This window comes from Plectropomus leopardus, chromosome 9 (assembly GCF_008729295.1).
Source record: "Plectropomus leopardus isolate mb chromosome 9, YSFRI_Pleo_2.0, whole genome shotgun sequence".
Lineage (NCBI taxonomy): Eukaryota > Metazoa > Chordata > Actinopteri > Perciformes > Serranidae > Plectropomus > Plectropomus leopardus.
In genome coordinates, this window is record NC_056471.1 from 34,418,722 (window position 1) to 34,431,825 (window position 13,104).

At 43.5% G+C, this 13,104-nt stretch overlaps 1 protein-coding gene across 2 annotated transcripts in view; it reads left to right on the forward strand.

Annotated features, from left to right (window-relative positions):
- The window catches only part of pcdh12 (protocadherin 12), a 13,617-nt gene extending 8,524 nt beyond the window's left edge, over positions 1-5,093 (forward strand). For both annotated transcript variants that reach the window (XM_042493190.1, XM_042493191.1), the window contains exons 3-5: positions 2-153; positions 3,051-3,215; positions 3,934-5,093. In XM_042493190.1, coding sequence (XP_042349124.1) covers positions 2-153; positions 3,051-3,215; positions 3,934-4,199 — 583 coding nt within the window. In that variant the 3' untranslated portion in view covers positions 4,200-5,093. The remainder of the gene's footprint in view (position 1; positions 154-3,050; positions 3,216-3,933) is intronic.
- Positions 5,094-13,104: the final 8,011 nt, after the last annotated feature.

The following is a 13,104-nucleotide window of genomic DNA, read 5'->3' on the forward strand; positions in this document are numbered from 1 at the left end:
GATATGGAGGCCAGGACTGCTCTGATTGGCTGAGCACCAAAGACAGTGGACACGGAGAGAGCGAGGCTGGAGATGTGGACTGGGAGCCGGGACGAGACTCACCAATCGACCCCCAGCTGGAGGAAGGACTGAACCACCTGCTGCACGACCCCGGTACACACAGGCGCGCACACACACACACACACACACACACACACACACACACACTCACTCACATGCACACACACACACACACACACACACACACACACACACACACACACACGGAATTGTGAATATAAAACACGTTAATTTCGATAAACTTTTTACTGTTGCACGAGGCGGAAACATATTTGGACATATTTGGATGTATTGTGTGTTGTGCTGCTGTGTGATGTGCTGTGTGTAGTTGTGTTGTTGTGTGTAGTATTGTGCACAGACAGAGGACGGTCAGAGGACGGTCTGGTGTCCCTGCTGGTGGACAAACTGCAGTGCGTCTCTGCTGACTTTGTGTTTACTGTCGTTCTGTTTGAACTGGCTGCTGTCTGAGAGCCGAGCGCTGACCTGCTGAAACACACACAGCTGACCTTTGACCCCTGCGGGACACACTAAGCGGTCCCTGACAATGGACACACACAGACACACACACAAACACACACACTGCCACAGGGAGAAAACAGGAAGAGGAGAGCAGGAAATAACAGCAGTCAGACTGCAGAGACTCGTCTTCTGCCCTCAAAGGTTTTCATGCTTTAAAAACTCGACGAAACTCTTTACAATCACTTTTCTTGCGCTGCGTTCAGACGCCTTTCACAAATATTTAACCCTTTGAACTCTGAGCACATTGGTTTGATTTTTTTAAAAACATGAGGAGAAAAAGGAAATGAGCAACTTAGAAAGACGTGTCCTGCAAAGTGCCCTTTTTTCAGGTAATTTCCTTTTTTTTTACTTGTTTGTTCTCCATTTTTGTGCTAATGTTCAGGTCATTTTCTTGTACTTTTTGGTCATTTCTTGCTTATTTCTGGGTCATTTCCTCTGATGTTGTTTCTGAGAGAAATCAGTCAGTTTGTCTTGAAAGGGTTAAACACCAACAGGAAGTGTTTGAGCTCGTTACACTTATTATTCTGAGTGTTGATATCAGCGCAGAGTTATTAAGTTCATCTCTCAGCAGTTTGAGCTGTGAGGAGCGAGTCAGTGGATCACTGCGTGATGATGGTGATGAAGATGATGTTGATGAAGATGAAGAAGATGATGGTGATGAAGATGATGATGAAGATGATTATAGTTAAATAATTAAAATGCTAAAATGCTAAAAGTCTAACTGAGAAGTTTTAGCTCCCAAATATTAAACACTCAGAGCTCTTTGTTCAGCTGGAATTCCAAAATGTAGGCCAACACATACTCTCTTTGTGTGTGTGTGTGTGTGTGTGTGTGTGTGTGTGTGTGTGTGTGTCTTCCTGGTATTGTGGCGGTCAGAGTCCCGCGGCGAGCTGAGGGGTTTACCGCCTGACGATGGTCGAGCGAGCTGCACTTTATGACAGGAGAGAGAGAGACAATGGAGAGAGTCGAGTTCAGTCTGAATCACCTTCTACCTGCAGGCTGATCTATCTCCACACACACACACACACACACACACACACACACACACACACTGAGTCTGCTTTGTTGAAACCGTCACACTCGTCTCTCTGATGTCTGTGAGCTGTGTCTTCTTCTTGTGTCCTGATGAAGAACAAACTCGTGTCTCACATGTGACGTCTCTCTCTCTGTTTCTGTGCTCACTTTAGTGTTTTACTTTTTAATCTGACTCCGGCCCTTTATGTAAACACGTAAATATGTAAACACGTAAATATGTAAACACGTAAATATGTAAACACGTAAATATGTAAACACGTAAATATGTAAACACGTAAACACATAAATACATTAACTTGTTCTCAGTTTTAGCTCTGAGACATGAGGACTCTCAGACTGTCCCATTGTGGACGGACTCAACAGAGATGTGACTCTCACACTGATTCTTGATCAGATTTATGTTTTAATCTGGTTCTCAGTCATTTAACCCTTAAAACTCTCACTTCAGTTAAATGTTGAATTGAAATTTTACTCAGAATTTGTGGAGAACTGACGGACTGATGCAGTCTGCACGGACACGTCTGCGCGGACAGACACGTCTGCGCAGACACGTCTGCAAAATTACAATAAATAAAAATCCTCATCACTAATGTCGGTTATGTGTTTGAAATACTAACATGGATTCATCAGTTCTTATCTGGCATCTTAATAATCAATGTCAGACTCATCAGTGTGATCCAGTTTATTTCTGTAACATTTTAAAAACAACCAAAGTGTTTTACAGGTGAGAGTGAACGACGCAGGGAAGGAAAGAGTTAATAACCAGCAGGATCAGGATCAGTAAAAACCTGCACTTTAACCTGAACCCTCTCAGCTGTTTGCTGTTGTCTCTCTCCGAACTCGAGCGGCTTCAGGTGAAATCAGGGAAATATCCGTGCCAGTGAGTCCAGTTGTTGTTGAGCAGATAAAGAGACACAAACAGGAAGTCCAGGACATAAACAGGAAGTGAGGAGGATGCGGGGAGCGAGGGTTCTGTGATAAACACGTTTCAGAGAAGCTGATGAAATGAGACGGATCATCGTCTCCACGAGTCTGTGTGTGTGTCTGATGTCAGACTGTAGCTCAGCGGGTCGATGGCGGCGTGGACGTGGTGTTCAGCCGAACGTTTGGAGCGTGCAGCACGCCATGAAAGCAGGAAGAGCCGCTGACAGCAGCCAGATAAAAGCAGCGTGTCACTTCCTGCTTCTCCTCCTGCAGCACACACAGTAACCAGCAGGTTGTTCTCATCACCCGAAATCTGTCCTGCAGACCGAGCCGACTTTTATCCCCACAAGTTTGAATTTAGACCAAAAATAAACAGGACTCAACACGTCACAGACTCGCCACATGTCTCAGACATGTCTCAGACTCGTGACGAGTGGCACAGATGGTGCTGATAGGAGCATCAACGTGTCCCAACATTGAGACAGATATCTGACGTCTTTCTCTGTCTGCAGACGATGTCTTCTCTGAGGTTGATGACCCCTCCTGGATGGCCCGCCTCTCCCTCCCACTCAGCGGCGATTACCACGACAATGTGTTTGTCCCCAACAGGCCTCCGTCCACGGACAGTGAGCTCGTTCCACGGGGCGCCCTGGACTCCTCCTCCTTCTCCACCTTCGGTAAAAAAAATACTGAATTTTTTTTCTTTTTATATCACTGAAATGTGAAGAGATTCAGTCCAAAGAGATGATTCATATCTGAACTTCAGCTCTGAATAACAAACTTACTGTAGGGCTGGGCGATAAAACGATGACAATATCAATCGCGAATTAACTTTTCCTCGATTGAAATGAGACGTAGTTGATAGAACACATTCCAGCCATTTTTTGACAGACAACACAAACAGCCAGTGATAATAAGAATAGCGCCGCAGACCAAATGCAGTGAAGGACTTTGACTTTGACTGTAGAACAGCTGAGTGTTTGACAGCCACAGCATTTCATCATCGTGGATCAAACAGCTGAGTGTTTGACAGCCACAGCATTTCATCATCGTGGATCAAACAGCTGAGTGTTTGACAGCCACAGTGCTGAAACAGACACATTTGCAGAGGTGGAAAGTGACTTCTTTAGACTTCTACAGACGACTTTGTGTTAGTTTCAGCTTTAATCAGACTTTGAATGAATTATTTAGAAACACCAGGACGCATCGCTCCATCTCTCATCCAGTTTGTCCAATTTTTATATAATGCTGGAAACTTTAGTAAGTAATAATAAATATGTTTAATTTTAGCAGAATAGGTCCTTCAGTTGGTGATACCTGAGAGGTGGCAGCAGAGTGACTCCTGTTCCTCCTCTCTCTCTCCTCCTCCTTTCTCTCCTCTCTTTTCCCCTTTAGGTAAGACTCCAGAGAAGGAGGCCCCTGTGGGCGGGGCCTTGCTGTCTGAGGTCAGCACGCTGTTTGAGATGCTGATGACACAGAAGGCCGACGCCCACCCCGGCCCGCGGCCTGACGTCCTGTACCGCCTCTCTGCAGCGTACCGCCGCTCGCTGGGACTGGACGCCACTGCCACCGCCTCCTCCGCCACCACCACAGTCAACACAGCAAGGAGCTCTGGGAGTGCAGAGCGGAGGGCGGGGCCAGCTGCAGGACTTTATCAATAGTCAAACAGACTGAATCTTGTAAATAACGCTGAGAGTCAGAAACACGGTGAGACTGTCTAAACGTCGTCTGACCACCAGCGTCCTTCTGACAATCATCAACTTTGTTCAAGAGATTTTAGCTAACTGCAGAAAAAACACGTCAGCCGCCATTATTCTAATGAGCTGACAGGAAACAGAAAATGATGCAAGAAAATAGGTCATTAACCACTTCCTGTCAACACTAAACACACCCAAAATCTCAGACAGCATGTTAGTTTGAACCTGCGTCTCTGTCTCTTTGACCTGGGACACTCTGCCTGCAGAGCCACCCGCCGCTCTTTCTGTTGTATTTCTACTTTTAAAACCACACCCTCCTCAGAGACAGAGAGTCTGTGAGACAGACAGTCTGTGGACTGACGGAGACACTGAGACGAGATAGATGATGATGTGAAGGAGATTAGGAAGTGAGATTAAGATTAAAAGTGGATCTGAAAGTTACTAATATGTCCTTGTTGTCTCAGAGTGGGTGGACAAACTGTCCATCAGGATGTTAAAATAAAAAATGTGTCTTTGTTGTCACAGAGTGGACGGACAAACTGTCCATCAGGATGTTAGAATAAAAAATGTGTCCTTGTTGTCTCAGTGTTATGGACAAACTGCAGGACGTCAGCTGTTTGTCGGTCAGCAGGAGGACGCGTCTCTGTGTCTCTCCCCTGGAGACTAACTAGAGAAGAGCTGGATGCAGGGGGGACAGTGTGTCTGTGGATGTCCTCACTGACAGGCTGACAGGATGTGTCTCTTTGACTCAAACTGGTCTTTTTCTCGTCAGTGTTTTGCTGGAGGAGCAGCACTTTGTACAGAATCTTTAAAACTTTTTATATCAAGAAAACTTTTTTATTTTAGTTTTGTAGCTTTTTCAATAAAGTTTGTATCATTGAAAAAAACAGTCATTTTTGTGTCATTCAGAGAAGAATAGAAACTCAAACAGCATCAAAACAAAGCACTACATCACATTAAACTCTGTGTGTGTGTGTGTGTGTGTGTGTGTGTGTGTGTGATCTGTTAGGTTGGTGCAGAGCGCCCTCTGCTGTCTGACAGAAGCTTCACACTCAGGAGACGAAAACATGAACAGCAGCTCAGAGGCACACACACTCTGAACTGAACTGAACTGAGGCTCAGCTGTGTGTGTGTGTGTGTGTGTGTGTGTGTACTCAGACTAAGACAAGAGCCAGAGCATGAGAGACGAGAGAGAACGGATACAGATACTCCTCCATCAAACAGAGTCACAGCAGGTATGAGCACAGTCAAACGCTAAAGTCCATCCACACAGAGAACTGCAGCTATAACCACAACGCCGTGAGCGTCCACACTGATGGACGACATTAACGGCCCAGACAGCCAATCACAGGTCAGACGGCCACTAACAGGCGTGACGGAGTAATTCCACCATGTTAAAGGTTGTTCCTGAATCCTCAATCACACAGAGAGACGCTGCAGTTCCTAAATAAAGTTTCGCTCCTGAAACTTTATTTAGCAAATAAATGTCCCTGAAATGTCCTGATGAGACCAAAGTGAAGCCTTTAAACTGAGACGGTTTGGATGTAAACTCGTTCTGTGGCCATAAATCATCAGATGAAGCTGAGCTTTGTTGGTCTAAACGTGACGACTCGTCACAGCGCAGGAGTCAAACACGCTGCCGTTATCACTGAGCTCCACAGCTGCTGCAGCCAAACGCAGATCTCTGTAACCTTCAGTCACTTTTGTCTGACTTTGAGTGTTATCTGGGGGATTATTTTATGGGGACATCCGTTTTTTTTTTTTTACTTGACTGCAGAGGCTGAGCAGGTGGCCCGATGTCAACTTTATCTGTCAAACACATCAAGTATAAAATAGAAAGAAATATTCATATGTTTGAGCTATTTGAAAGTTTTAATACATTTTGTTCCTGAAGTCCAGCAAAGTTTTGCTAATTTCTTGCAATTTGCAGTTTTTTTTTTCTGCTCCCTCTCTGCTTCCTCTCTGCTCCTTCTCTGCTCCTTCTCTGCTCCCTCTCTGCTCCCTCTCTGCTCCCTCTCTGCTCCCTGTGGCTGTGAGCGGCCGTCTGTCTCCAGGTTGAGTCCAGGTGAGACTGGTTGTCTCTGATGAGCTCTAATTGTCCTAAATATATGAGCTGAATATTTTCATTTCATATCTTTGCACTTCCTGTCTGCACTTTGGTTATTTTCAATGCAGATTTTTAAAATAAAAAAATCTGTCTGTTAATACGTTTGATATTTATTATTTTTTTTTTGCGATTAAAAGTTGTTTTTTTCCAAAGTGTTCTGGTCGAGACAGACAAACAAAAGTTACAGACAGACAACATGGAGCAAAAATACCATACACAACACAAAAAGAACACAAAATAAAGTTACCACAAGGAAGGACAAAAGAGTCTGTTATTATACGCTATAAATAAACCATAAAAACAGGACAGTTAGAAGAGCAGCTCAGATCCGCCCTGACGTCGGCGTGTAGAAGACAAGATACTAAAGAGCCAAACAGAGCAGCTTTCAGTTTTTCAGCAGCATTCTTCAATACTGAATGCTGAAAGTCGGCTGAGAAGAGCTTTGTGAAGAAGAGAATGCTGATTAAAAAAAGTTTAATTTAGTTACTTTTATTAAAGAGTATTTCAATTTCCTCTGAACTGATTCTTCTCCAAACTCCTTTATCTTTATTAATCCTTGTCCCTTTGCATTTCTCCTGGTTAAAGTAATTTTTGTATTTTCTGTGCAGTATTTGATGTTTTATCGTGCTCTGATGAAGTTGTTTCTCAGTAAACTGCTGAGATTCTGCAGGAGTTCACTTCTTTCCTCAGATTTTCTCCGGAGACTTCCACCACGCTCTGAGCATTTATCTCAGCAACGATCCGGGCGTGCAGAGGAAATATTAATTTACAAGACCAAGCGGTCCTTTAGATTTAGTGAGAAACAAAAAGAGCCAAACAAAGGCAGGAGGAGAGTAAACAGAGAGGAGAGGGAGGCGCGGCCGCAGGCGGCAGATAGATCCTGAAGCTGCTAATGTGCTCTTTGCTGTTAAATGTGCCACCTGTGAGTTAGAGAATGTGAGAGGAAGCAGAATCCAATAAAAAGTCCATTAAAACAACACCAGTGTTTTATTTGTATAGGCACCATGAAGATATTTAGGCTGCAGAGAGAGTCCCGGCAGGAGGAGGAGGAGGAGCAGGAGGAGGAGGAGCAGAATTCACCTGCTGCAGAGAAACACAAAGACACGAGAAATAAAAATGGCAGGTGTGTGATTTGGCTGCAGCCGACTGACGTGATGAAGGAGCTCCAACATCAGCTGATAAACTCCTGAAACAGGTTCAGAGGAGCTGCACTGCATTCTGGGATTCATTGTATGCTTGTACATGTCTGCTGATGTCAGCACTTTACCAAACTCAGCTGTACGCAGTGACGTCACTGCATCTTTACATTCAGGGTCTCCTGATCGCTGCGTGTTGCTGCTCCGGCCTCACTGATGTCCTCTTTTATTCTAACGACTGTAAATTATAAAAATAACAACTTTTGCCCCGAAAACAGCCTGAAGCATACCTAGAGTGTAACATGCTGACGCAGAAGGATTCCTAGACTGTAATAAATAGATGCTGAGGGATACCTAGAGTGTAATATTCAGATGCAGAGGGATACCCAGAGAGTACATGCAGAAGGATACCTAGAGTGTAATATGCAGACGCAGAAAGATACCTAGAGTGTAATATGCAGACGCAGAGGGATACCTACAAAGAGGTACCTTGAGACGAGTTGGTATTTTTGTAGCTGAATTTCTTGAGCGGTTATCAGAGCTGCAGAGCTGAAAGACGAACTGAATCAGAGCCGTACTGTAACAGTGGGCACGAGGAGGTTTGTCAGGTCGACTCGGTTCAGACTCGACACTAAAAGAGTCATTAAAAAGGTTCTGTTGTTCATTTTCCCTGTCACTCCTTCCTGTCTGACAGTGACGAGTGATTTTCAGTGTTAATATCTGTCTGTGAGGTCTGACTGGTCTTATGTAAACTCCTCTATAACCTGTTATAATCCTCTGTTATATAAGTCTCATCCTGCTGGTGGGTTTTGGCCCACAGGCTTGCCGTAGGCTGCTTCTTTGAGCTGCATTTTGCTGTTTTCACACCACAAACACGTTCTCTCAAAGTCTGATGCTTTTCCTCAACTCAGGCTGCAGATATAGATTATTTTGGCAAAATTCTGTGAAGTGGTGGACGAAAGGAGAGCTGATAAAAAGCCTCTTTTTGGGATGTTTTTCACCTTAAGTGGAGTTGTTATTCAGCGGAGGTTTAGAGGCTGCAGGCCTGACTGCAGGCTGCAGCACACAACACAACACTTTCTTTTACATAATTTGTCTTCATTTAAAATGACTAAAAACATGTTTGTGCCTTCACTTTACTGAGAGTCATTGTTCATGTTTAGTGAGTTTAAATCAGAGTTTTACAGCTCAAATAATAAACTACTGAACATGAATCCACCAAAACCAGCAGCCGGGTGACCAGGTAGGACTTCAGATGACTCTGTGGTATTTTGGTAGAATCGGGTTCAGGTTTTACACTGAGAATCACGTCTCTCTCTGATGCTTTTTTCAACAAGAACAAATTAATTACTTGGATCAAATCAGAGAATAGTAACAAGTGCGGGCTGATTCCAGCTGAGGACGTCTGAGCGAGAGATGATCCTCAGTATCATTTTATTTTGAAATTGTTTTTGTCTGATTTTCTTCATGGTTGTTTACTGACTCTGTTTGCCTGTTTGTTTACGTCTTTGATTATACCACGATTGTTGAGAAGAGATCCCTAATAAATCTCTGGGGGTTTCTTTATCTCATGTGTACGTCTTCTTTTGTCTCTGTTTTTTTTAAACGCAAAATCAATTTAAACTCTTAAAATCTAAATCTTGAATCTTAAAATCAGACAGCAGAGAGGTGTTGCTCTGTGTCATGATCAGAGTGCTGCTGCAGATGCAGGAGACACTGGAGGGCAGCAGCAGCCTGCAGATGAACAACTGCAGCTTCAAAACCTGAAAAGAGTCAAATCAAGATGCAGCAGGTTGATATTTTACCCACAGCCTGAATGAAACAGGTAGCATCCTCCTGTACAGATAACAGTCAATCAATAATCAATAATCAGTCACGCAGCAAAGTGATGTATCCAAAATTAATCAGAACACAAACAGCAGAGACAGAACGGACTCCTACATTAACTCTGTGTCTCCTGCATTAACCCTGTGTTTGCTGTGTAAACTCTGTGTCTCCTGCATTAACTCTGTGTCTCCTGTGTGAACTCTGTGTCTCCTGTGTTAACAGTGTCTCCTGCATTAACTCTGTGTCTCCTGTGTGAACTCTGTGTCTCCTGTGTTAACACTGTGTCTCCTGCATTAACTCTGTGTCTCCTGTCTCTGTTCTTATTACTGATATTTTAATAACCGTGTCTTCTCAGATGTTACTGTCAGCTCCCCACCATTGCACGCTGCCAGGACAAGGACTGTTTACAGCTGTTACCACGGCAACTACATGTGCACGGGACAAACCGCAGTGGCCTTGAATGTTTGGTGAGGCGATGAATCGGAGCACCAGTTAAAAGAAATAAAATTAAATGTTTCTTCAGTGATGATAGGAAACATTTCAGCGCTCACCCTGGAGCTGCTCATCGCTGACCAACTCTGAAAAAGACGAAATGAAAAAATGTTTAAAATCAAAGAATGCATCACGACTGTGGCCTCCACATTCAGGCTCAAACAGGCTGGAGTTGTCATCAGCGCTTGAGGGAGCTCATGAAAGAGGAATCTGAAAGATTCAAGTGTTTGTCTGATTCCAGCGAGCTTACATTTCTCTCTTTTTAAACAAATCAACAATAACCATGAAAAGAACAAAACCAACAATGTGTTCGTCCGTCTCTAAACACTTCGAACCTAACCACCCCGTCTGTGGCATTCAGCAGCAAACCAACCAATTCCTGCTGAAGCACAAATCTTCAGCTCTATGTATTAAACAAAGGGCTCCATAACGTATAAAGACAGCTGTCGCTCTTAGCAAACACTCCTCAAACAGGAGGAAAATGGGACTATTTTCAGTGGAGGATTGATACACATATGATGAACATTTTATCAACACCGCCGTCACTGTCAGATTTAAAAAAATACCGACCTTCGGTTCATTAAGTATCTCCATCCACACTCCAAACGCTTACCTCAAACGCTTACCTGCACCTTCAGCAGTTTTCACTTTTTCAAAACACACACCAAAGATCTATCGAATCCTGTACGATATCGGGACAGTCATTCAAACATCTTTCCATCCCGACTCATCACATGCCGCCTCTCTGTCAGTGGACTTCTGCATCTACATGTTACGCTCTAGGTATCGTTCTGACACTGGTTATGTTTAGGCAACAACAGAACGTGGCGACCACCGCCGGGACGTCAACAAACACACGTGCTGGATGGTTAGGATTAGAGGAAGGAGGCTCATGGTAAGGTGGAGAAAAAACATCACATTCAGATGGAAGAGAACACCAGACTCCTGCATGAAAGTCCTGGTTTGATGGACCAATTCACCTCACACCCGCCATATATATCCCAGATCAGACTGAAACACCAAACAGCTGACCAGAAGTCCTCCAGTGTTACGTTTGTTTGTTTGTTTGTTTGTATGCTCTTTACACAAAGCAATAATGTGCACGTACGGACTGAGGTGACAATGTCAGCGTTTCCCAGACACAGTGTTTTACAGTAACCACTTCAGAAAAATCTTAAAAAAAAAAAAAATCTGTCTTTTGTGATCTGAAACTTGAGCATCAAAACTGAATAATATCTGTGGACGTGTCAACTTAAAGCAGCTCTGTGGAGCATCTTTGTGTTTGGGAACTTTGACATTCTCCCTCAAACCTTGAAAATGTTTGACAGTCTGGTCACTTTGTATTTTCCAAACTAGTCACGGGCAGACGAGTGGGTGACCTTCCTGTTGAGAGACAGGACGAGGCAGGACGGTGTGGCGGCTCGGCCAGCGGCGCCGATCACCACCAGGTAAACTCACGGCGTGTGACAGGTGGCTGAGAGACAGAACAGACAGACAAACAAACAAACAGCCAAACACAGAGAGACAACGAGGACAGCGTCCAACAGCAGGGACAGATGTAAACTGCTCGCTGCTGATGGCGGCCACGCTCCACAGATCAGCTGTTTGTCACCGAGCGTCAGCGCTGCTGAACGTTGAGCCGCAGGCAGAGACGCCGCGTTCAAACCGCTCCTCACGGTCCTCAGACAGACACCTCATTGTTTCTTTTCTTTAAAAACATGGAGAGAAGGCAAGAGGCAATGAAAGAAGAAACATGGCAACCAAGACTTAAAGAAAGTGCTTAAAATTATAATAATCCTGCAACATCATATCAAACATGTTATTATTATAATTATACTTTTCCCTTTTTTCTTTAAATTTCTTGCAACTTGTGGAAAATTTCTGAGAAAGTTGCCTTTTTGTCTCCATGTTTCTGAAAGAAATTGCAACAATTTGCTGAAAATTCAAAGGTTTAGAAACTTGTGAAAGGCGCCTGAAGACAGCGAAAGAAAAGTCGCTCCAGGTTTTAAAGTATTAAAGACTTAAACTCTTGATTTTCCCCTCAAAGTTCTTTAAAAGTGGAAACAGAAAACTTCTCAGCTCTGTTGAGTCTTTCTGAAGATGTCTGTCCTCAGCAGGAAGCAGACGGACTCGCTGCTGAGAGATGGACGGACACGTTGTTGTTTCTGGTCTTTTTGTGTCGTTTTTCAGCAGCTCAGTTTCACTTTAGGGTTGACCCTTTGAAACCTGGATCCACATCGGTTTTCTTGTGTTCAGATACATTTTACAAACATTTTAACCTCTGAAGCCTGAACTGACTGTATGTTTTTTTTTCTGAAAACATTATAAAAGGCGATGAGCAAGTTAGTGAGAAATAAATAAAAAGAAAATGGTCAAAAACACAGAAAGAAAAATCGATCACAAAATAAATCTTTAAACATATGTCACTGAGAATGAATGCATTTATTATTTTATATGAATTTTAGCATTTTTTTCCAGGTAATTATTTTTTTCAAAAATATACATGTGAGTTTTACTTTTCTTTTCTGCTTTCTTTGTTTTAAGAAGGTTGTTTTGTTATTACTTGTTTTTTCTTAACTCTTCTCTTTTCGGCTCATTTTCAGGTAATTTATTTGTTGCCAAAGTTACTTTTTATGACTTTTAACTTATAATTTGCAAATTTTTGAGTCATTTATGAATTGCCACTTTCTTGTGTTTTTGAAAGAATAAAACATAAAAATCAAGCTAACTAGCTCAGGTTTCAAAGGGTTAAAAAGCTTCCTTTGCTCACCCACTCTGTCTGTTCTTCCTGCAGCTGTTTCTGTGTATTTTTTGATGTATGTTTGGTGAAGTGGACTGTTGGGCTCCAGCCTGCTGCTCCTTTCTGCGCCACATCAACGTGTGGCGGTGTTCCTGCTGCCAGGCGGTCCAGCAGGTGATGTTGGTGATAAACAGACGAGGAGCCTCAGAGGAGGAAGCAGTCGGTCTCTGCTGTGTTTGAAACACTCTGAGCGCCGCTTTGTGTCGGCTGCACGACTCAAACACTAAGAGGCAAAGCTGCAGATAAAGCAGCTTCCAAACAGCAGCTCTTTACATCTGAGAGAGGGGGGGGGGGGGGGGAACGGGAGAACGAGAGAATCAAAGGAGTCATACCTGGAGGAGGAGGGAGAATTAACACGTTGTTTCTGAGTCCAGATAAATGTTGATTTGCTCTCCAGGCCTCAGCAGCAGAGTGTGCGTGTGTGCGTGTGTGCGTGTGTTTGTTTTGACTTCACACAAACATTTATTGGGGATTGAGCTGCTGTTGCTGATGGAGATTTATATCTCT